This window comes from Lathamus discolor, chromosome 6 (genome assembly GCF_037157495.1).
Source record: "Lathamus discolor isolate bLatDis1 chromosome 6, bLatDis1.hap1, whole genome shotgun sequence".
Classification (NCBI taxonomy): domain Eukaryota; kingdom Metazoa; phylum Chordata; class Aves; order Psittaciformes; family Psittacidae; genus Lathamus; species Lathamus discolor.
Genome location: NC_088889.1, coordinates 87,697,080 through 87,720,327, shown reverse-complemented (window position 1 = coordinate 87,720,327; position 23,248 = coordinate 87,697,080). Strand labels below are relative to the sequence as shown.

The following is a 23,248-nucleotide window of genomic DNA, read 5'->3' as shown; positions in this document are numbered from 1 at the left end:
TCGAAGGTCCCTTCCAACCCAAACTATTCTATGATTCTGTGTAATTCTCCTAAGTGAAAGCACAAATCAGGAAAGGCTGTTTGGTTTAGAAATACTTGGGTGTACTTTAGGAATATTGTGTAACCAAAATGTCACTGAAATTCCCAACTTACTGTCGGTATTTTAAAAACAAATATGCGTATTACTTGCATTTTATGCCTTTTATATCTTCCATTGATGGTTAATTTTGGAAGGCAATTTCTTTGTTGCAACCTGCTCTGGTAATCTTGTTAATACTAAATCTGAAAGAAAACATATTGCAGGACACTATAGAAAATGAAGCAGTGGTACAAGCTACTCCAGGAAGCTTAATATTCTCTGAGCATAGCCCTGCAAAGCCTATGCATGCTCTCCAAATCCCCCTGAATGTTTTCTTAGGCCCTGCTCTTTGGCAAAGGGTGATTTTTGTGCTCAGTAAGAGCTGATTAATAGAGAAGAGTTTTGAATGCAGGGCTTGGAGTGAAGAATTGTCACTGCATCCAAAATGGATCAAATTATAGCCAGTACAATAAAACAGTTCCTTCATCAGACTATTCTGACAGCAAGACAACCTTTATTCATCTTTTCTGACACCATTGTAAAACAGGAACAAATGTCCACCTCTTCTGCTTTCCCATTGCCATACCAGGTGCATTTTCTATTCTTCTTGCTTGTTACTGTCTTTGTTACTTTTCTCCCTGCGATCCTGTTTTCTCTTTCCCTGGTCTGCCTCTTAAAAACATCTTTCCTCAGGCTGGCAAGCGGAGTCTGCCAGATTCAGACAAGGCCATTCTGGATATTCTGGAACACGACCGTAAGGAGGCACTAGAAGATCGTCATGAGTTGGTCAACAAGATCTTTAATCTCCAAGAAGAGATTCGTCATGTTGAAGACTTGAGAGACAAGGTGAGAAATGGAAGGACAGAATGATGGAATATCTCAGGCTAGTGGCCAAAAGACTTTTAAGAGCAATGGAAGTTAACAGTGTGTCATTTCCAGTATCTTGAAGAGAAAGAAGATTTGGAGTTAAAGTGTTCAACACTAGGAAAAGACTGTGAGATGTACAAGCACCGAATGAACACTGTGATGATACAGCTAGAAGAGGTGGAAAAGGAGCGAGACCAGGTATCTAACAGTTGAAGTGGGGAAATATAGTAGCAAAAGCCTGTACCTCACATGTCACTTTGGGGAATTGTGGCTTATTGGACCCAAAATACCATTAAAAAATCAGCAGTTACAAGAAATTGCTACTTCTTGGAATTTGCATTACCGTAATTAACCATAGGATAATACCGAGTTGTTTCCACTGTGTAGCATTTGGCAAGCAGGGCCAAGATCAACAGCTACTGCAGGCTTTATATTATAGTGTCAAGTCATCTTGTTTGCACTCTGGAGCATTTTGCCACCACCCAAGAGGGAGCTGGAAATGAACCACTCTCATCATTGTGATTTTTAATGGTACTACTGCGGCACATCCTGGTCCTGACTGCTGTGTTAAGTGGTGAATGGTTACCAGTTCTCAAGTCTCTGTTCCAAACACCTTGGCTAACAAAATCAACAGGAGAAGGTATCTATCTGGTGCATAGGTGCCTAAGAGGTTTCTTCTCTCCCCTGCAGGCATTCCGCTCGCGTGATGAGGCTCAGACACAGTATTCACATTGTCTGATTGAAAAAGATAAATACAGGAAGCAGATTCGAGAGCTGGAGGAGAGAAATGATGAACTCCGAATTGAGGTGGTTCGGAAGGAAGCTTGTATTGTTAACCTGGAGTGCAAGCTCCGACGGCTCTCCAAGGATAATAACTTTCTTGACCAGGTAGGGGTGAGGCAGAGAGATATGAGTTCTTTATTCAAGACTTGCTTTTAAAAGCATTCTGGTGGGGAAGGGAGAGGGGACTTCTTTATTATCCTCCATGAGTTACTTGAACAAAATAACCCCCTTCTACTAAATGTCAGTGGTGTGAGTTATTCAAATACAATGGGTTTCAAGTGTCATGCATCTAGTTTATCAAAGTCTGGAATTCCATAACTTGATTATAAGTGGGATGGAAAGAAATGCATAAAGACGATTTCTACACTAGGGTAGAAACTACAAATACTTTTAAGGAATGTGCCCCAGGGAACAGAAATCCCCACAAACGGCAATCTAGGTTACTGATTTGGGTCTGGAACATCAGCTCCTGATGCACTGGAGTCAGAGAAGTTCAATCAGATTATTCTAAAAGGGAGGTCATGAGGAGTTGTACCAAAATATGGTCTCAGAAGTAAAGTGTTTCCTTCCCTTCAGAGTTTACCACGGAATCTACCCATCACCATTATCTCCCAGACCTTTGGGACTCCTAGCCCAAAAGCCAATGGTCAGGAAGCAGATGACTCCTCCACTTCTGAAGAGTCTCCAGAAGACAACAAATTCTTCTTGCCTGATCAAGCTCGACTCAAGAGAAGACTGAATCTAAAGGGAATCCAGGTGTGTCTTAATATAAGGTGTAATGATACAGTGCAGGGACTGTTAGAAGTAAGAGACATAATACATGTTGCCGTCATACCTCTGAAAGTGTGTTATAAAGACAAGAATAGACCTGTACATGACAGCTGTCAGGTTTTGCCCTGTGGTGATTCGCATCTTGAGGAGCAGATACAATCAGGCTTCATAGACCATTTGCTGCCCCTTCTCCCCATTTTGTGCATTCTCTTTGCTCCTGCTGCTCATTCATGTTCCTGGAGCATTGTCAATATATTGATTCTTTACCTCCTTAACAGCAGAGGAAGAAAAAATGACATAATGCCTGAAGTCCAGCACACAAGTATCTGAAGGTAGATAAAGAAGCATTGGTGGGAAAGCTTGCATCAGCTGGAAGGTCATGATAGAAATGGACGCAATCTAGAGCAAAATTATCTGCCTAGTTTAGAATTGAATTATAGCAATTTCCTCTCACTTAAGGGGTAGCATGAGTTAGGTCCACCATTTCCTCGACCAGCTGCATTCATACAGCTGTTATCTGATGCTATATTCATGAACCGTAAGAAAAAATACACAGTCTAATATTTGGGGGATTGAGGTTCTCTTTCCTTTCCTCTGCATTTGATTCCTCCCTGCCCTTCGTAACTTTCCTGAGCTCTGGCTGTCGTTATTACTTATGGCAGTAGAGCTGCAGTTTTCACATTACACACTCCAAAAGGATGCCTGTTGTGTTAACAGCTGCCTGAAACCAGTCCCAAGGCACCCACTTCACCTTTTGTCTCTTTGTTCCCTCAGCAGAATCTGGATATTGCAGTGTATTTGGGCCAGGCTTTTAAAGGTAGTTCGTAACTCACTGCAGCGGCATCTAGATACCAAATTGTCTTCTAAATTTTGGGTCCTGTGTAAAGAATGGGAAATATTTTGCAGCAGAACAGTTAAAAATGGGAGTGAAAATATCTGTGGCAAATATTCTGCGTTTATGCTTATTTTTATCCTCTTTCTTTTAGATAAATCCAAGAGCTAAATCCCCTGTCAGCATGAACAAAACATCAGAGTTTCAAGGTCAGAAAGAGCACCCATGTCCTTATTCCTTTTCTGTTCCTTTGTCTCATTCACTTAATCTCATTAAGTTGTTTTAACAAATATGCCAACCAGGGAACTTCTTGACTAAGTCCAAGTCAGTGAAATAGACAGTTTCTGTCATAGTGAACAATGACGTTATATAAAGTAGTCAAGTGTTCTACCTGGATGTCCTCTGCATCCAAAGATACCTCCACAGATGCACAAAGTTACATCCCATAGACTACCTAAATTTTCTGTTTACTCAATTTTCCATTTAGTTTACAAAAACTTTAGTCCCCTGACTGAAAGTCATTGTATTGTGTTTTTGCTGTTGGGAAAATCCTTCAAGCTCAAAAGACCCTCATTTAGTGATCATTTAATAATTCCTTTGTCCTTTGGCAAAAGGGAATGACTTTGAAATGTAAAGCATTGCAGAGGTTAGAGGAAGTGGGTGACCCACCCATCAGCCAGCTGCCAAGTTACCAGATCTGTTGCTGTATCATGTTTGTGCTACTCCCAATTCCTCTTATTTATGTAATGCTGTTCTCAAACCAAACACCATCTGAGGCAGCACTTCCTTTATTTGTTATGTGCAGCAGCATGCTCGCTGGTGTACAGAATATGATGGGAAACTGCTGCAAGATATTGCATGTTAAACAGTACGTTTGGTATCGGGTAATGTGCAACATTAGTATAAATTAGAGGTGCAGAGGAAGAGCAGGAGGCCACGAAGACATTCACACTGTGTTACCTGAGGCTGCTGAGGGATCTCAAGCTTCTCAGTCCCTGTCGTAATGCTTTTGCTGTAACAAAAAAAAAAGCATAATTCAGTGAGCCAACCTTATTGCAGACTGCCAGATTCAGATGATGAAGTTATACATGAAAAAGTCCTTCTTTAATTTGTCAAATAGTATTCATAGATCTAATAAAACCATACAGGATGGAGTTGAAAGAAAAAGTTAGCGAGAGGCTGTGCAGAGTGGGGTGTATTTCTGTTCTTTGTTGGGAAGCTGATGAGGAAGTAAGGGCAGCCAGAGCTGCAGGGCACAGCATGCTTGCTGGAGTCTCTGTCCAGTAGTAAAAGGAGGGGGAAACAAGATAAGGGAAATAGAAAGATAACCCAAGTGCTGTTGCAAATCTGTGAAAGAGTCTGTATTGAAATTGATCTGAGCTCATTTTATCTGTTTTTCTCTCTATTGGTGAGCACAGCAGTCAGAGCTCAGGATGAAGATGGGGCTGATGCCAGCAATGGCCGCACGGACACGAGTTCCTCTGTTTCCATCAGTAACTCCATCAGCAGCTGTGAAGTCAGCAAGATTGTAAGGAGCCTTCAGATGCCCCTTGCCTGTCTATGACTGCCTCTCTTCATGTGGTTCGGTGCTTTCACAGCCCAGTATTAGCACTTCACTAGCATCCCAGCTGTGATCACATTCAAGGCCCTTGTCAGAGGCTCCCTTAATCCCTTTACCAGCATTTTGTTCAAACCATGTTATTAGCCTTTTCCCAAATCCCACAATTGGTTTATGTTTATTTAAAGATATTTCAAAGGTATTTATGACCTCTCGCTGTCTCCTCATGGCATTTCACATTTACTGTTAGAAGGAAGAGATTTTCTTTAAAAGCTCCTTTGAAATTTGTTTAAGAAACATTTCAGGGTGATTTTTTTTCAGTTCTCTAATGCTTTTCCTGTCTATAAGTAACAGTGAGTGAGAAAAGGGGTGCACATCACAGCTGGAAATTTCTGCATACTATAGCCAAATCATTTCTTCCCTGCTTGCTGTATCCCCATAATCTCCCAAGGTAGTTATTCCATTATACGTATGTGATCACTGACACAGCAGGACAAGCAGACAGAGAGAGTGCTCTTGCAGAGTGTTAATAACAAAGAACAAAACATCTTTCTAGAGGACCGTGAAAAATGCTGCCCCAGGAAATTAAAATTATACCCAAGAATAGCCAGGAAAAAACGCCCTGCAACTTGTAATAAAATTTGCTTGCTTAGGAATATTCTCTGGAATACCTGTTTAGATGACTTATACTACCTTTCCTCTAGTTTTCAGGAAGTTTCGTTTCCAGTGTACTAGATTAATTCAGAGTTCAGTTTCCAGTGTACTAGATTAATAATTTAATGTATGGAGATCTATATTTTTCTTCCTCATTCTTACTATTTATATATACATAAGTATGTTATAAGTATACGTACATTCAGCTTTTCATCTGCTTTCTCCTATATGTCAGCTGTGCAACATAGACCACAGCTCAAAGGTAGAATGAAAATTACTTGATAAATCAGCCAGCCATGTGGTCATAAAAGAAAATATCGTACATATTGTTAAAATACTGGAATATATGAATAGGAATACTGTTGTATGTACCATTCTGTGCATCTAGAATCAATTTTTCTTACTGTTGTGTGTGCTTCACCATGCAGAGTACCACAGGCAAGCTAGCAGGCTAATGCTGCTGTAGGTTAGAAATGATAGCACTTTTAAGACACATAAGCTTTCTCTTGCTTTCTCTTTTTAAAGCAAACCCTGAGGAATCGCAATGACAGTATCATGTCTACCACTCCTGAGCCTCCAGGAAATGATTCAATAGTCCGTCGTGTCAAAGAGGACACCCCCCACTGCAGGTAGGTGGCCATGCTGGTGAAATACACCTGGAACCTGTTGTCATAAGGAAGAGGTTAAAAAGAGCTGTAGAACATAGAATCATAGAATGGTTTGGTTGGAAAGGACCTTAAAGATTATCCAGTTCCAACCCCCTGCCACAGGCAGGAACACCTTTCAATAGACCAAGTTGCCCAAGGCTCTGTCCAACCTGTCCTTGAACGCTGCCAGAGATAGGGCATGTCCTTGTGTCTATCTCTAGCTAGAAAGCTGCTATTAGGCAGCAGGACTGACTTGCTAAACTTACCAAGGATGCAGTCCTTCATCCCTCATTTTGTCCAAAACACTCAAGAGTTCTGATGGTTCATCTGGGGTGAATGACACAGTGATACCACTGCTACACTGAGTTTTTAAACAGTACCGAAACGACCGTCACAAATGCTATTGGGCTATGTGCTCTGCTATGTAGACTGATACTGCTTCACTTTTTGCTTCTCAGCCCCATGCTGCCCATGTCTGTGTCCCTGTCCTTTCTCCTTCACTCAGAGCCCTTCCTTCTACTCTGTAAGCTGCCAAAATAGAGCAGAGCTGCTTGAATGTCTGTATGGAATGGATGGAGAGAAGTGGAGGAGGGAGGTGGGTTTTGTCAGGCCCAGTGCTCTGTAGCTTAGCATAGCAATGAAGAGAGAGGCATGCATTGCCCTCTGCTTCACCTCCTGCTGCAGCTTCCACTTCTGGTTGTGCCATGGCCCCATGGACTTCCGCTGTGAAGGAAATCAGATCAGCAGGCAAATGGGAAATTAGTGGCAGGAAGGAGAGACCTTGCCTGCCTCACAGTTCTCTACATGGCACTGACCCCTTTCCTGAAAGGTTTAGAGTAATGCAATACTTGGACAAACTCTTTTGGTGTCAGTAGCATCAGGGTTTGTATCGGAAATATCACAAGACACAAATACATTCCCTAAAGGTCCCAAGCAGAAGGAGAAAAGAACAAAGCCCAGGCAAACCAATTTAGAAGAAAGCAGTACATGTGGAGGGTTTAGATCTTTATTAGATCAATTTTTTTGGATCTAATCTTTATTAGAACTTGATTTAGATTTCTCATGCTTTTCAAAACAAATTCACCTCTGGCAGACTGCCACTTTTGCCTCTCTTTCTCTGTGTAAAGCTTTGCAAGACAGCTTTCCATTGAGGGCTTCCTCAACTAGTTCTCCCACATCATTTTCTACCCTGCTGAGGGAGTTTATTCTCATCTTAGCTTTTCCTCTATTGTCCTCCAAGCCCCCTTTTTAAGTGTGTTGTGTTAATTCAAGTTGGAGAAAAAGGGTTGTTTTATTAATGGATGTTTCATGTGCTTAACTTGAAAAGTCTTTGGCATGCCTAAACACTGAAATATTTGCAGGGTATAACAGGCAGCAGTAAAGATTACATGGATACTATTCATCTTGTGGGCTTATTTCACTACAGCTTTGACTATATCCTGTTCTGTATGTTAAGACATTGGAAGACTGAATATTTTCCTCATATCATACTCTGTGCCACTGGCATATGAAAGAAGGAGCTATCCAAGAGCAGGGTCTGAATGTGGCCTTACTTTGCTGAGCTAATAATCACTAAAGTCAAGTATTTCAAGAGGATGCCCTGAAGTTCACTGTAGTTTATAACTTTATATTAATCTGCTGAGGCTTTTTAACTTGTTTGTGAAGATAAGCCAAAATAATTGCTATTTACATGTCACAGTGCAGGTTTCACAGTCCACCTGATCTTAATTTGTGTGGAAAAAATGAGCTTGAGATCATAATATAATGTAGGGAAAAGTATATTATTTCCCTGCTTATGCATGGTATAAAAATAGCTGGTTCTCCCCAGACTGGCTGCAGAAATTCACCCTTCACCTGAAGCCAACTATGAGAAATATCAGCTCCACAGGAGACCTACAAATCAATCTAAATGGGAAAAACAAGCTGTTATTTAAACAGCTTTGCAACCAAAGGATGTGCTCTAATGAAGTCCTAGTGAGGCAGACAGCTCACTCACTTGGCTGGACGTCCCCAGTACCCGCTTAAGAGCAACATATTGGTGGATTTTAACTGTTTGTTTTTAAGGTCAACCAATCCAGTTAACCTTAACAGGAAAGGTGGTGTCAGTAGGAACTGGGCTGGGACCAGAGCTGTGGCATTAGAGTTTCTGTATAAAAGCTTGCCATTCTGTTACTGTAGGTATCTGAGTAACCATGCGAGGTGCCATTAAGCTGTTATAAAATGCTTCAAGTACTTGAAATCCAGAAGGTAAATTACTCCTTTAGTACTGCACATCAGACACTTGCCTTACATTCACTCTGTCCATCAGTGAGCTTCTGACGTTTTTGATCTCTCATGGAGAAAAAACCATGCTGCAGTAGATATACAGCAGACACATCGCAACCATTCATCTCAGTGCTGAAGCAGGTGTGGTATAAGTCACACATATGAACCCATCAGTCAGCAGCTTCCTTTTGCCTTCAGCAAAATCTTCATTCCCTTGCTGCTGTTAGCAATTCTTCCTTCTGGACCTTCTTGCTGCTTCACATGTTTTCCATGTTGGCAACACATACTGTGTCTTCCTGCCACCTTCCTGCATCTTCCCTGGGCTCACAAATAGGTTACTTGCTTGTTTTTTGCAGCTGCACCGTATTCTAATGCAACACCTCCAACATTCTTTATCACAATAAAAGTTTCTCCTTTAGAACTTCATGAAATCTCTTGAAGTTGGAAAGTGAACAGCTTTCTCTCTTCCGTTGTAGAACAGAATCATAGAATCATGGAATAGTTTGGGTTGGAAAGGACCTTAAGATCATCCAGTTCCAACCCCCTGCCATGGGCAGGGACACCTCCCACTAAACCATGTCACCCGAGGCTCTGTCTAACCTGGCCTTGAACACTGCCAGGGATGGAGCATTAACAACTTCCTTGGCCAACCCATTCCAGTGCCTCACCACCCTTACAGTAAAGAATTTCTTCTTTATATCCAATCTAAACTTCCCCTGTTTAAGTTTTAACCCTTTACCCCTTGTCCTATCACTACAGTCCCTGATGAATAGCCCATCCCCAGCATCCTTATAGGCCCCCTTCAGATACTGGAAGGCTGCTCTGAGGTCTCCATGCAGCCTTCTCTTCTCCAGGCTGAACAGCCCCAACTTCCTCAGCCTGTCTTCATACAGGAGGTGCTCCAGTCCCTTGATCATCCTCGTGGCCTCCTCTGGACTTGTTCCAACAGTTCCATGTCCTGTTTATGTTGAGGACACCAGAACTGCACACAATGCTCCAGGTGAGGTCTCACAAGAGCAGAGTAGAGGGGCAGGATCACCTCCTTCGACCTGCTGGTCATGCTCCTTTTGATGAAGCCCATGATACGGTTGGCTTTCTGGGCTGCGAGCACATACTGCTGCCTCGTGAAGTTTCTCATCAGCCAACACCCCTAACTCCTTCTCTGCAGGGCTGCTCTGAATCTCTTCTCTTAGATCTCTTATCTCATGCTTTGTTTTTAATTCCAGCCTGGTTGAAGAGGACAATGACAGCTTTGGATATGATGCTTTGGAGCTGGATGGTAAGCAAGATGATGTATGAAGTTTGACTGAGGGATCTATGTGATTAGCTCACCACCTACAGATACTGTCAGATAGTTAACTTCTGGTCTAAGTAAGATGGGACACATAGTCTGAGACAAAAATCAAGTCATAGAATTGTAAAAAGAAAACAAAGGAGCAGCTGGTGGTAAGAATAAAAAAGCGCTTATTCCTGGAGAACTAAGTGGGAGAAGGAATTTCCTCCTACAGCCTTGGCTGGGATCAATCAAACATTCATTTTCCCCTTTTCCATCATTGTCACTCTAAGATCCATTTTCATTCTTGTTACTCTTTTCAGATGACAGTCATGACAGGCAGTCACATGGAGCTCCTTCAGTGCACTCTTCCTCCTCTTCTCATCAGTCAGAAGGCGTGGATGCCTACGAGCTTGAGCATGTCAACTCCATATTTAGAAGGTTCTCTCTGGAAAGGTATTTGAGATGCCAGTTTTACCTACCTTAGGCAAAGACTATGGGGAAAAGCTGCTATGGTAGATAGAGATCCTCCATATCTATTACTGACTGAAGATATAATGGCAGGAATATGATATCACAGGTTGTTTGATACAAAAATCTAATGATGTTGTACTAAGTAGTCTTTATATTGGCAGCAGTGTAAGTTCTGTTCCTGTGTTGGAAGCAGTCATCTTCTTTATATTGGCAGCAGTGTAACATCACTTTGGAGCCATTTCATATCCTGTAAACCAGTGAAGGTCATCCTAAACTTTCAAAGTCTTCAACCCAGACAAAATGTTCAAGACGCTCTAAAATTATCCTTGTGCTCTCGTCATCTTGCTGCCACAGCTTGCTGGGTACTGTTATATACTTGAGTTACCCAGTCATGTCAGAGTACTTAAAGATGTCCAGATGGTCTTCTCTAGAATTTATGCAGTCATGAAAGGGATTTCTTTTAGAGTCCTTAGATCCTAGTGCTTGATAGCACTAAAAGTTTATTAATGTCTCTCATTTATCATATATACATTTGACTCTGGAGTGGTAGCTAAACCTGGGATAACTGACTGTTACTTCTTCTCATGAACACAGACCTTTTCGTCCCTCTGTCACATCAGTTGGTCGCATTAGAAACTCCTGCCATACTGTCCAGCGTGTAACACTGAATGGAGACAACCTCAATTCAGAAATCACTCTGGTTGGGGGCAATGATAAAGGGAGCTTTATTAGCTCTGTTAAGACAGGATCACTTGCAGAGAAAGCAGGCCTTCGGGAGGGACACCAAATCCTACTGGTGAGCATAAAGTAATCAACACTATTAGATGTCTGTTCACCTACACACATACGCACTCATACTGTACTTTGTTTCTTCTTTCATCACATATTAACGACAAAACATATGACTCATGCAGAAGAAAATCTCCTATTGACTGAGAATACATGGGATAATAGTATTTGCAGTCATCTGTACATACACTTTTGCAATTTACAGTAGCTCTGCATGGAAGAGATTAGAGCAACAGATGTGTTCTTTCATGCTGTATTGTATAGTACAGCCCCTTTGAAAACATGTAAGCAGGTGCTTCTGCTAAGTTGCTCTTTGCTTAGTTTTCTCTCCATTGCCAATGTTCCCAAACCATTTTCCTATTAAAATGCCTCCAAGGGGGAAAACCCCCTACATCTTATATTTCTGCACAGTTTATTACTGGGCAGCCTGGGATTGTCAAATCTCTATCCTGATAGCAAAGTATCAGAAAGAGATTATGACACTTAAAAAAGATGGTATAATTGACTCAGAGATTGAACCTGCACTGGAGAGTAATAATATTTCTTTCATATCTAGTTGGAGGGCTGCATTAAAGGGGAAAATCAGAGTGTTCCCTTGGATACTTGCACAAAGGAAGAAGTTCACTGGACAATTCAGAGGTGCAGTGGTCCAGTAACACTCCAGTATAAATCAAATCACGAAGGTAAGACCAAAAGTATTTCTCATCTCCAATAGTCCCAGGTCTATTGTACTAACTTGTCTGAATGAGAATGACAGAACGAAAATGTCCTTTGTATTGGTACAAATCTGAAGCATGCCCACTGGTGTTAATTATAGCTACTCTGTGTAGCTGCTCCAGCTTTTAGCTTTGTGACTGAGAACAAAAAAAGCCCATATGCTTGCCACTACAGGACTCAAGAATTTCTGTGGTGGGCCAATAATGACCTGACTGACAGAACACATTCAAGCTTATTTTTATATACATTTTTCTGTAACACAATGTGGTGAGCTGAATGAGCTGAAGTCAATTTAGCATTTACCTGGTGGAGTTGCCCTGTTTATTACCTTTGTGCCTTTATCTTTAGCAGCTGGAGTTCATGTGTGCTGAATAGAATTTGATTTTAGTGTTCATGGCCTGTAATGATAATTTCAGGTTATGGATCAAAAATTACATTCCCAGATCCATTTTTTTACTGGTGTATATAAATTTGCAGGGTTTGTTTTTTATTATTACTTTAATGCTGGTTAGAGAATTTCAGCTCCATAGATCACACAGGAAGTGATGTCTTTGATTTTCTTTCACGGTTTCAAAGCTGGGAAACACTACTGCATTTTTGAGCATCAGTCAACTGCGCATATAGCATGTTATTGATTATGGGAGTACCAATTACAGCTAATAATAATATAGGGAATAGCTTGTCGTTAAACTTGGTGGCAGAACTCAAGCTGTACTTACAGGATGGAGATATAGCTGTGTCTGCATCTTTGATGAGAAGTTCTCCATTCACAGGTCGTGTAAAGGACTGAAAATGGAGTTACCTAAAAGTAATATAATGAGAAATATAATGAGAAAATTCTCACAGATTCTGATACCAGCAGCACGAGTTGTTTCTGAATCAGTGCCCCATTGGTGTCTTTAAGGTGCAGGTCCATAACCTTGTGGTAACTAGTGTAACAAGCACTCTGGAAATATAAACTCTCTCTCAGGAGAGCCTCAGAAGTTTGTGCTGTGTGTTTCTCCACAAGGACGCCCAGGAATGCAGCAGTACTGAGGTTTGACCGGTAGTGATGATGCTTCACCCCTTTCTTCACTGCTGCAGGTTACAGGAAACTGCTGTCGGAGCTGGAAGAAGGGCTGATCGCATCGGGGGACTCATTTCATATCCGCTTGAACCTGAACATCTCCAGCCAGCTGGACTGCTGTTCCCTGTCAGTGAAATGTGATGAGATTGTTCATATTCTTGACACCATGTACCAGGGGAGGTATGAGTGGCTGTGTGCCAGAGTTGATCTGTTCACCGACAGAGACCTGGAGATGGGGACCATTCCCAACTACAGCAGGTCAGTGTAATGCTGAGTGGCCATGGCTGAGAACAGTGGTTCTGTATTAATAACTGCTGTAAGGAAATAGGTATATGTCTTAATTTTTTGAGATAAGGCCTGGTGATGTTAAACTGTAATAAGAGCTATAAAGCTTTAGACAGGAGACTCCAGATGTTACCTGAAAGAATAATGTGGGTTTCTCAAAAAGTATCACAGGAAAATATGCCATGGAGATTCTTTAATGCTTAACTGTACTGCAGTCCTGCTCATTATTTTGTTCCTGTGTTACTGTGTGGTTCAGTCAGTCCTCCCTGCTATTTCTATTTAATCTTCTCTGTAGGCACAGACCCACTGTAATCCAGCTTTCTTCTGAGTGTTTTCAAAGATATCTTGATCTATGTGATTCCATCCTGTCTTTCAGAGCCCAGCAACTTCTTTTGGTGAAGCTGCAGCGGCTGATGCACAGAGGGAGCAGAGACGAGACAGAAAGCTCACATAATACCCTTTGGGCACTCCGGGTAAGTAGCTAAAAACAAGGTCTTTTAACATCTGGTACTCCACTGCTACTTGTTCATTATGTTAATTTTACACAAAGTCCTGTTTCCACTTTTTGATTGTTTTGATTGTGTCAGCCAATGGGCAACTTATGTTTGCTTTAAACAATATCACCGATGACAAAGCACCTAGTGCTAGCACACTATTAACCCTTCCAGCTATGAGGGAATATGCTTTAAAAGTTTAATATCTATTCTGTGTTACAGTTAATCCTTCTCATTCTTCTCTGCCTGTAAGCCCCTAATGCATCTTCATATTCACATAAGGAAGAAGCTGTATCCTTGAAGTCAATAATCAGAATAATTTCTTTCCTACTGTGAGCAAGTATCTAATCCACTGAGCTATCATTGTCCCATATTAGACAGACCTGTCTCTTCCAACCTATATGCTGTGGAGAGAAGTGGGATTATCAGGTCTTCACACACAACAGCCCTGCCGATTTCTCCTTTTCCCTCAGTGAAAGTAAATTGAGTTTTCTTTCTTTAGACCCAAGAATTCCTTCCTTACATAATTAAAAACTGACTTCCTGGTGTATTAGTTAGCGTAAGTTAGTATCAGAGCTTGGGAGACAAACATTTGCAGGCACTGGAGCCAGTGCATGTGTTTGATTTCAGTCCAGGTTAAGTGTCATGCGTTCCTTCTGTACTCTAGTCCCCATTGATCAAAGTGATAGATATCAGTGGCAGAGATGCTAGTTAAAGCAGAAGCTTTGCATGCTATTTCTTGGTGCAGAAATTACCTCTTTCTGCAGCTGTGGAGAGCAGTCTCCTGTGCAGAAAGGAACGTGGAAGAGCAGTAACAGAAGTGGTGTTACTCAGTGTAGGCCATGCTATGTCTACAGTTCGCTTAGAACATTGCATTTCAGATAGATATCCATTTATCACTATCCTTTTACTGGAAATATTAAATGTTCTGTTTCTTGAATGAGATTAAATAAAAAAAAAAGAGGGAGGGAAAGAAAAATTCCTGTTATTTTTCACTAGAATACATTGCAGCCAGAGGAGCCTGTACCACAGAGCGACCCAAAAACCAGCCCTCGCCTCTCCAGAGCAAGCTTTCTTCTGGGCCAAATATTACAGGTAATAAAGGTCAAATCTTCAATACAATGTCTGAAATAGTGGATTTGAGCAGCAGATCGTAGAATCAAAGAATTATAGAATGGTTTGGACTGGAAAGGACCTAAAGATCATCCAGTTCCAACCCCTCTGTGTAGGAAGGGACACCTCACCTTAGACCATGTCACCCAAGGCTCTGTCCAACCTGGCCTTGAACACTGCCAAGAATGGGGCATTTACCACTTCTTTGGGCAACCTGTTCTAGTGCCTCACCACCCACACAGTAATGAACTTCTTCCTTATATCTAACCTGAACTCTCCCTGTTTTAAGTTTGAACCCATCACCCCTTGTCCTATTACTACAGCCCTTGATAAAGAGTCCCTCTCCAGCATCCGTGTAGCCCCCTTCAGATACTGAAAAGCTGCTATGAGGTCTCCACACAGCCTTCTGTTCTCCAGGCTGAACAGCCTCAACTCTCTCAGCTTATCTTCAGACGGGAGGTGCTCCAGCTCCTGATCAGACTCGTGGCCTCTTCTGGACTTGTTCCAACAGTTCCATGTCCTTTTTATGTTGAGGACACCAGAACTGCACACAGTACTCCAAGTGAGGTCTCATGAGAGCAAGGTAGAGGGGCAGGATCACCTCCTTTGACCTGCTGGTGATGCTTCTTTTGATACAGCCCAAGATATGGTCGGTTTGTGAGCTGCAAGCACACGCTGCCAGCTCATGTTCAGTTTCTTGTTCAGATTTCTCATGTTCAGATGTTTCTCATGTCCATGTTCAGGTTCTCATGTCCAGATATTCTCAGGCTATCCTGATTTCCCCAGAAACCCCACCTCAGCTATAGCAGTTGCATCAGGACTTATTCCTATCAAAAAGAGTTTTAATATATGAAAAAGATTACTGGATTGTGTCTTCTAATTGCTCTTGTGATGTTGGGTGTTCAACTGCATGCCTTCCATTACTGATTTAGCTGGGTGAATCAAACATGTCTGCCATCAGAGGGAGAAATGTGTTTTGCTTGAACCACAAGGAGAAATACATTGGGCTAGACCAAATCCTCAAGGTTCTGTGAGATAAGGTTCCATCAGAAAATAGCCCTTTAATTGTAGGTCAGTGACTCTGAGCATTACAGAGACTGTGGGTGAAAGATAAAAGTCTTGTAAAGGAAGATGGTTGTGAAAGTAAGCAAATATAGGAGGAAGAATTTATATTTGAATAGATATATCCAAATATGGATGAGAAACGTGGATGAGAAATGAAAGCAAGCACCCTGTTTCTCAGTGTGAGTATGTGCCATTGGGGAGGCTTTAGGTCTCTCTGGTACAGCAAAGAAGACGCAGAGTTTTGGGTATAACCTGTGACAGATCTGTGCAAATACTCAGAGTGGATATGTTACTCTGCTGTGGATACATCAGTGCTTGTACTGGTGGTAGCAGGGAGTTCTGTGAGTTAAAAAACATGCTGCTTAAGAGCAGAGAACAAAATAAGAAATCCCAAAGGGGATTAGCAAAGGCTCTGAATGAGATCTATGATATTTAAAGAGCCTTAGAATTCAGTCAACAGATCCATGGGAGTCTTGGCTTCAATAGACGTAGATAATTCAGACCTCATAGATAAAAAGTGTGGGCTGATGAATACGTGGGAGAATAAATAATGTCAGAAATGAAGTTCAGATCTCTTTGTTCGCCTTTTCAGTTTGTCAGTAGGTCTGAAAACAAATACAAGCGTATGAATAGCAATGAGCGAGTCCGTATTGTCACTGGCTTGCCCTCTGGTGTGGCACGGACTTCATCTGAAGCAAAGAAGGTGCTGCCTGAGAAACTGGAAGGTATGGATATAAAATAGTAATAGCTTTTACACACATAGCACTGATAAAAAAGGCTGGCATAACAGCATGGCTATGAAAACCATCATAGACCTTTCCTGTTATTGGCATCTGTGGCCCACTCTGTGCAAAGATTCAACAGCATTTGTGACCAAAACAGATTTTTACTATAAGTGATTGGAGCATTAAGCCTTCATGAGCAAGTTTAGGACACTGAAACTCCCTGTTTGGTTGGCAGTTCTTCTTAGGTGCTTTCTTGCTCTTTGTCCAAAAGCATTTAGCTCAAATAAGTCAACTTAATAAGCAGAAAGATTCCCTAAGCAAGTTAAACTGTGAAATAATCTCTTGAAAGCAAAAGGTATTTGAATTATTTAGTATTAGGTTGGACATCTTACTACTGTATATACAGTAAAGACAACCCTGGCAAAAGAGAAAGAACTACGCATGTATGACTAAGCATGTCATTTCTGGTTCATGTATTTCTCCTTCTTTTTCTTCAAATACTGGTGGAGAGGAAACCAGAGGATAAATGTCTTGCTGTTTACTCAGATTGGGATTCCGAAAATGAAATCAATAAGAGGCTCAGCCTGATCCCTTATAGCTTCGTGAGACCAATCCACTGTGAGCGCAGGCGCCCTGTACTTTTCTCCCCCACCATGCTTGCTAAGACCTTGGTGCAGAAGCTTCTCAACTCTGGAGGTGCCCTGGAATTCAACATATGCAAGCCAGGTAATGGGATAAAAGAGGACCACGACTGTTAACCCTCAGTGCTGGAAATAAGAACATATGTATGCGCGCACACGTAGGGGCGTTCACATGTGATAGCCGCTTGAGGAACTTCAAGTCACATCAGGGTGATGTGTAGCTGTAAATTCTACTGCTTGAGAATATCTGAGATATTTGAATGTTTCTGAGACAGCCAGTGCACATGGTTACGAGATTCTGTGTCTGTGAATATTATCCATGTGTATGCTGTGTGGTTGCTAGGATGCCCCTCAGAGACTGAAATGCTGGGAGTGCTCTTTCTGTTTGCATACAGTTTGCATACTGCATATCTAGGAGTTGTGAAATTTTGATTAATTTGTTTCTCATATTTTCCATTATGAGGAATATCTTCCCTAGAGCTACTTTACAATTCTATCTCATTCAAGGCTGTGAAGATTGTGCATTTGATCTACTCAAGAAAACTGATTTTCTTCCATGCTAAGTATTTATCATTAAAGCAGTATGCAGTCCAGTGATTGCTGTAGGGCAGGATTGTATACAACGCAGCATTAAACATAGCTGACGTTTTGTTTTTACACTAATGCTGAACACCCACCGCATAGTACTGCAGTCTTGCAGTTACCCAGGCAAACTGAAAAGTTAAGTATTATAATAAATATCCCCTGTCTTGCAACATAAAACAAAAGCTTTGATGTAGAGCTGCAATTCACAAGGGGGCCAGTACCACACACTGCAATCTAAGCCAAATTTTTTTTGTAACATTAAACACAAATGTTGGAACACTGAATCCTTGGGTTTGGAGCCTATACCAAAGAGACCTTCTTTTTTTAGCACTTCTCAGCACCATCCAGCCCTGAAATGTTCCTATATAACATTAGGCATGGGAATTGTATTTACTGTTTTAATTTAATGCCTTCATAGTGTTGTAGTAATTGCCCAAGGACTCGCTGGTGCAGGATATAGCTGGGATGCTCAGCTGTGATCAGATTAGGCTTTAATTGAATTCAATGGAAGAAATGAGGCAGCTGCTAAGACAATTCATTGCTGCTCTTTCCCTGAACCATCCTTATATCCTGTGCGAAACACTATGGGATAGTTTTCTAGGTGTTCTGTGTTGTTACCTTGATTTTGTTCTCGTTTCTTTCCAGATATTGTAACAAAGGAAGAGTTTTTAAGGAAGCAAAGAACGGAGACTATCATCTTCAGCAGAGAAAAGAATCTGAACACGTATGAATGTATCGTACCTGCCAATATTGAGGCTGTCACTGCCAAGGTGCTTAGAGTACTCTGTATCCTCTCAGTAGGCTGTCTGTGACACTATCTGCAATGTATGTTTTCTTCTTGAATAAGGGACTGACCAATTCACATTGCATGTTCTCTCTCTTGCCCACCTTCAAGCTCAGATTTGTATTTATAGCCCCCCAAATGGCTTTTATTTGTGCTCTTGCTTTTCCTTTTCTTTTTTATCCTCAGCCACATCCTTTTATATTCTCGCGCATTCCCTGTGATGACCCACATTGATGCAGCAAAATATCCTTTCATTCTCTTTGCTTCATCCCTTATTCATTTCCTTTTCATATCATAAGTATATATGAATATGTGAAAGAATAAGAGATACAAGGGCCTGGACAAAAGAAAGGATAGCCTGAGACACAGACACAAGGCTGTACAGTACAAAGATAACAATGTCAAAGACAGAGATCTTATACAAAGTAGAGTGCATTTGATGCACAGCATGGAGAAGGGAGAATTAAAGTGATGTTTTTTTCTCTCAACTAGTTGCAGTAGATGTTCTCTTTGAATAAAGGGCAAGTATGTGTGTTTGTGTATCTATGCAAAACTGGTATTTGATCATACTCTTCATCTCTAGATCAATCCATTTCTATTTTAAACCTTTTCAGAAAGCTATTAAGCTTGGCTGTTACTTGACTGACTAGTTTTAAACCCATAGGAGGACTTTGGACTTTAAATGTATACTTGATTAAAAGGTTTTAAATCAGTACAGTGGTAAATGAAGAGCTTTTCAGCTGACCCCATAAGGTATGGATACCTTTATCTCAAGATTCCACAGCAATGAATGTTCCTTTGTGACTGTGTGTTATGACTTTGTTTTTAGAACAAGCATTGTCTCCTGGAAGCTGGAATAAGCTGCACAAAGGATTTAATCAAAGCCAAGATATATCCTATTGTTCTTTTTATCAGAGTCTCAGAGAAAAACATCAAGAGGTTCAGGTAACGTATCAAACCTTTTGCAAATTTGATATTCTGTCTTTTTCAGTGCTTAATTCTTGAGTCAAATAATGTTCTTACTGAGAGAAGTAAAGAACCTCTTCTCTCTTCATCTGGTGCTTTTGTGTGCACTATTTTGTCCCTTGACTCCTCCCTGAAATCTTACAACCTGAGAAAGTAAGAATTCCCCAAATCAAGCACTCTTTCAGTGCCACTGATAGCAGTGAGCACTGTGGGAGGATAAGACTGAAGAATATGTGATTTTCTCCATGATCAGCACTCCCACAGCATTTCTCAAGGTAGCGCTAGCTGGAAGAGGAAAGGTCATAAATGCTTGCACTCTCTCTACATTCACTCCTTATAAATTGTTTCTCCATAGCAAATATTTCTCCTTGGGGTCAGACTTGGAGGTAAGGGGATGATAGACCTGGAGTAACTGTATTTTCCACTGCTTTTATTGCTTCTATAGTCAATAGGAAATAAATTCTTGATGGGACAGCTGGGACTACAGGATTAACTGTAGTGTTAATACATTTATTTTTGGTCCATTCATTTGATACAGGAAACTATTGCCAAAGCCAGAGACTGAAGATGAGTTTTTACGTATGTGCCGTCTTAAGGAGAAAGAACTGGAAGCTCTGCCATGTCTTTATGCCTCTGTAGAGGCCGATGCATGGAGCAGTATTGAAGATCTCATCCGAACAATAAAAGACAGGATCGGCGAAGAGCAGCGCAAAACCATTTGGATAGATGAAGATCAGCTGTAGAAGCCAATAAGTCAAATAGGAGCTTATTGGTGACAAAAGGACATATCCAGGAGGAGCAGGGGCTCACAGAATTCTGTTTAGGTGCCTAGTGCTCACTCCTGTTTCATGCCTGCTACCTGGGGACTTCCTGCTGGTGGAATACACCTATGGAATAGAACTGGAGCTGTGCTGAATAGCTGATGTCTTAGATGCTGGGGATCTATGATGTGGGTCAGACCACAGCCCCACCACAGCTTCTGACTCACCAGCATTTCTTAAGGAACAGCAGCTGTTTAACATGTGAGAAGGACAAAGATCTTGAGAGGGAGCTTGGGGTAATTTATTATGTTAAAACTATGGATCTCATTTGGCTCATTGAAAACTTCTGATGAGATCAGATAAGTGGAATCTAAGAGGAATAAAATAAAACATGGGGATTGGGCTAAAGGATATGGAATTGAGATGTGCCACACACACCCTGAGGTGAGATTCTGAACATACCCAATCAAGGAAGATGAAGGCTGGTTGATAGCAACAGCAACACTACCACTGGTGGCCACAGCAGCTCTGTAGCCCTGTGTCTCCATAACCACTTTAATCAGAGGAGAATAAAATACCTATTATTCCTGGCATTAATTAAAATGACAGTTCTCCCTTCCTTTTTAAACCCTGATTTTATTTAACAGTTTTGCAGATTTCCTTTGCAGTTCTGGCACTTACAGGAAAATAGACTCCACTGTCCCAGTGGCACATCAGATCTTCCCAGATCTGCCAATGTTTCTTTTAGTTGTTTCCTGCCTCCGCATTGTACTCATTTGTACATCTCTCATTTTTAAACATCTTTTTACTTGGGGAAAATACCACAGTGCCTTCTTGAGACAACAGGTTTCTCTGTTTCACCACTGAAATCTATATATCTCTACAACATCATCTCCTGCCAACATGCCTGCTCTCAACAGGAGGGACTGTTCTGAGAAGAAGCAAAGGAGAATTTCATAAGCCAGTAATTGCTGTGAGCCACTCAGTCCTTGACCTTTCTGCCATGATTGACAGCAAGGAGACCAGAAAGCATCACACTGCTGTGGCAAAGTAGGATAATATTTTCAGAAGTGTGGATGTGACTTAGAAGACCGCATTCCATTTTCAAAAGCACTTAACTCCTCAGAGAGTTGAAGTTCCACTGATAATGAGCGGGACTTAGACTCCTAAATCTCTTCAGTCTTTCAAATTTTTCCCTCTGTGCATTAGACTCTATATTGAGACTGCCAAATTGATTCAATAAAACCGACCAGATAATAATGACTTGCACGATTGCTGATCTGAAATGCAATAAAAATTGACCTACAGATGAAAAGTTGTACTTTCCATTACCCTTAGATCCTTCATTCCCTACCATGCCCCTCCCTTTTAAGATGCATTTAAAAACAAATTTATCTTTTGCTTCTGTGTTCATCCCTAGTCCCCCATCTTAGTGCTGCAGGTTGGAAGAGAGCAGCTGGCAATAAAACCACAAACAGCATCCAAGCAAAACATCTGGCCTGGTTGCCCTCACTAGATTAACTGCTATGTTGTGTTTTCAGTGAGCTTCTTGTGTTGTGGATGTCTGTCAGGTAGGCTGGGTCAGTTCGTGCTGGCTTGTGTGATTGTGCTTTTCTGCTCTTTCATGCACATCATTTTTTAACTAATGGTATCTTCTAGAAGTCATTTATGTCACTTTACATCTAATTTCTGCTGCTGTGTTTCTCAAATTATTAATGTTTGAAAGACTGTTCATAGCTAGCATTTCTCAGAGAATAGCTCTTTACCTGCCCAATGCCATCTGTTTGGACTGTGCAAGCAGGGGACACCACATCCCTTTACAAAGTACAGGCTGCATTCACAATTTGCAACTCCCTCCAGGGCAAAGAATAACAACCAGTTGGGGTATATATAGAACAAATTGGATGATTCTTCAGAGATCTTGTGTAGCTCAAGCAGAAATAAGAAATTATCTGCTGGAAAAGCTAAGCCTTCCAGGAGTATCTTGCATTTATTCCTCTTGTCCTGATAATGCAACCTTGTGTAACAGCTGCCTGTGGTTTGTTACTGCCCCTCTTGTGATCATTCCTGAGTCCATAGCTGAGAATGGGCAGGTCTGTAAGAACAATTCTCATCTGCTTCAGCAAAAAGTTCAGCCAGGTCAGCATCGGGTCCCTTCAGGAGCAACCACCTGACTGCTCACCACACAGAACTCATAGGATGTCCATGTCCCACTGGCTGTGCCACTGGGATCAGGAACATCTGGTGGAATGGCTGGAACAGATGGCTCATGGGGCAGAGGGATATCTCAGTCTGCCATGGTTGTTTCTGCAGTGATCTTCTCTTACCATAGCTTTATTTCTGAGCCCTCTTTACACAGACAGCAGCTGTGGATGTGATTTATCTCACTTAACTTTAGACACAGGAAAGGTATGTGCCAAAGTCTAAAGGAGGTTCCCTTTACAATGAATGGAGATATACCTCTAAAGAGCTATTTGTCTAACTTAGGTAGATGGCTATCTAAGGATGAGATGAATTGCCTTCTGAACTGGCTGTTGTTTGGGTTTTTAAAGGACTTCAGAAAGAAACTAGAGAATTAGCCTGGCCTTTAGCATTTAGCTTTTAGATGTGTAATTTAGGACAGCTAAACACCTTAAGGGAGAAGTGGAATAAGAGATTGAGGGAGAGGATAAGAAAAGATCTAATTATTTCTGTGAAACAAGAGAGGAATGAATACATGGAACAGACTTTTCTTCTTGGTATCTGTGTACATGTCCCATAAATTCTCAGCTCTGCAGAAACTATAAGACATTGCTTTGTATCACATGAGTAGACAACCACAATGAGACTCTATTGAAGTCCACTGATAGAGCTGTGTGCTGTAGTGTGCATTATCCTCATCTCTCTGACTCAGTGGAGAAGGGTGGAAAACTATATTCCCCCTTAACTTCTGGATATAAGCTCAAAGGGCAAATCTATAGCTGTGGGAGTATGAATTGCAGGACTGCAGCAAAGCGAATGGGGTCGATGTCATTTACACTACCCAAGAAGATGCTTCTGATCTAGATCCAAATGC

The 23,248-nt window shown here is 41.4% G+C and overlaps 1 protein-coding gene and 1 long non-coding RNA gene across 5 annotated transcripts in view; one reads left to right on the top strand and one right to left on the bottom strand.

Moving 5' to 3' along the window:
* Positions 1–12,511, bottom strand: part of LOC136016858 (uncharacterized) — a 30,372-nt gene extending 17,861 nt beyond the window's left edge. Inside the window, exons 1-2 of the long non-coding RNA XR_010613727.1 lie at positions 12,428–12,511; positions 4,292–4,343 (exon numbers count right to left, since the gene is read on the bottom strand). This is a non-coding gene — a long non-coding RNA (uncharacterized LOC136016858). The remainder of the gene's footprint in view (positions 1–4,291; positions 4,344–12,427) is intronic.
* The window catches only part of CARD11 (caspase recruitment domain family member 11), a 46,249-nt gene extending 24,741 nt beyond the window's left edge, over positions 1–21,508 (top strand). For all 4 annotated transcript variants that reach the window (XM_065684556.1, XM_065684555.1, XM_065684557.1 and 1 more), the window contains exons 6-24: positions 772–924; positions 1,018–1,143; positions 1,636–1,833; positions 2,305–2,484; positions 3,486–3,540; positions 4,750–4,859; positions 6,069–6,172; positions 9,682–9,734; positions 10,052–10,184; positions 10,797–10,998; positions 11,548–11,674; positions 12,792–13,032; positions 13,436–13,532; positions 14,553–14,648; positions 16,324–16,456; positions 17,003–17,182; positions 18,328–18,452; positions 19,296–19,411; positions 19,971–21,508. In XM_065684556.1, the coding sequence (XP_065540628.1) occupies positions 772–924; positions 1,018–1,143; positions 1,636–1,833; positions 2,305–2,484; positions 3,486–3,540; positions 4,750–4,859; positions 6,069–6,172; positions 9,682–9,734; positions 10,052–10,184; positions 10,797–10,998; positions 11,548–11,674; positions 12,792–13,032; positions 13,436–13,532; positions 14,553–14,648; positions 16,324–16,456; positions 17,003–17,182; positions 18,328–18,452; positions 19,296–19,411; positions 19,971–20,175 (2,634 nt within the window). In that variant the 3' untranslated portion in view covers positions 20,176–21,508. The remainder of the gene's footprint in view (positions 1–771; positions 925–1,017; positions 1,144–1,635; positions 1,834–2,304; positions 2,485–3,485; positions 3,541–4,749; positions 4,860–6,068; positions 6,173–9,681; positions 9,735–10,051; positions 10,185–10,796; positions 10,999–11,547; positions 11,675–12,791; positions 13,033–13,435; positions 13,533–14,552; positions 14,649–16,323; positions 16,457–17,002; positions 17,183–18,327; positions 18,453–19,295; positions 19,412–19,970) is intronic.
* Positions 21,509–23,248: the final 1,740 nt, after the last annotated feature.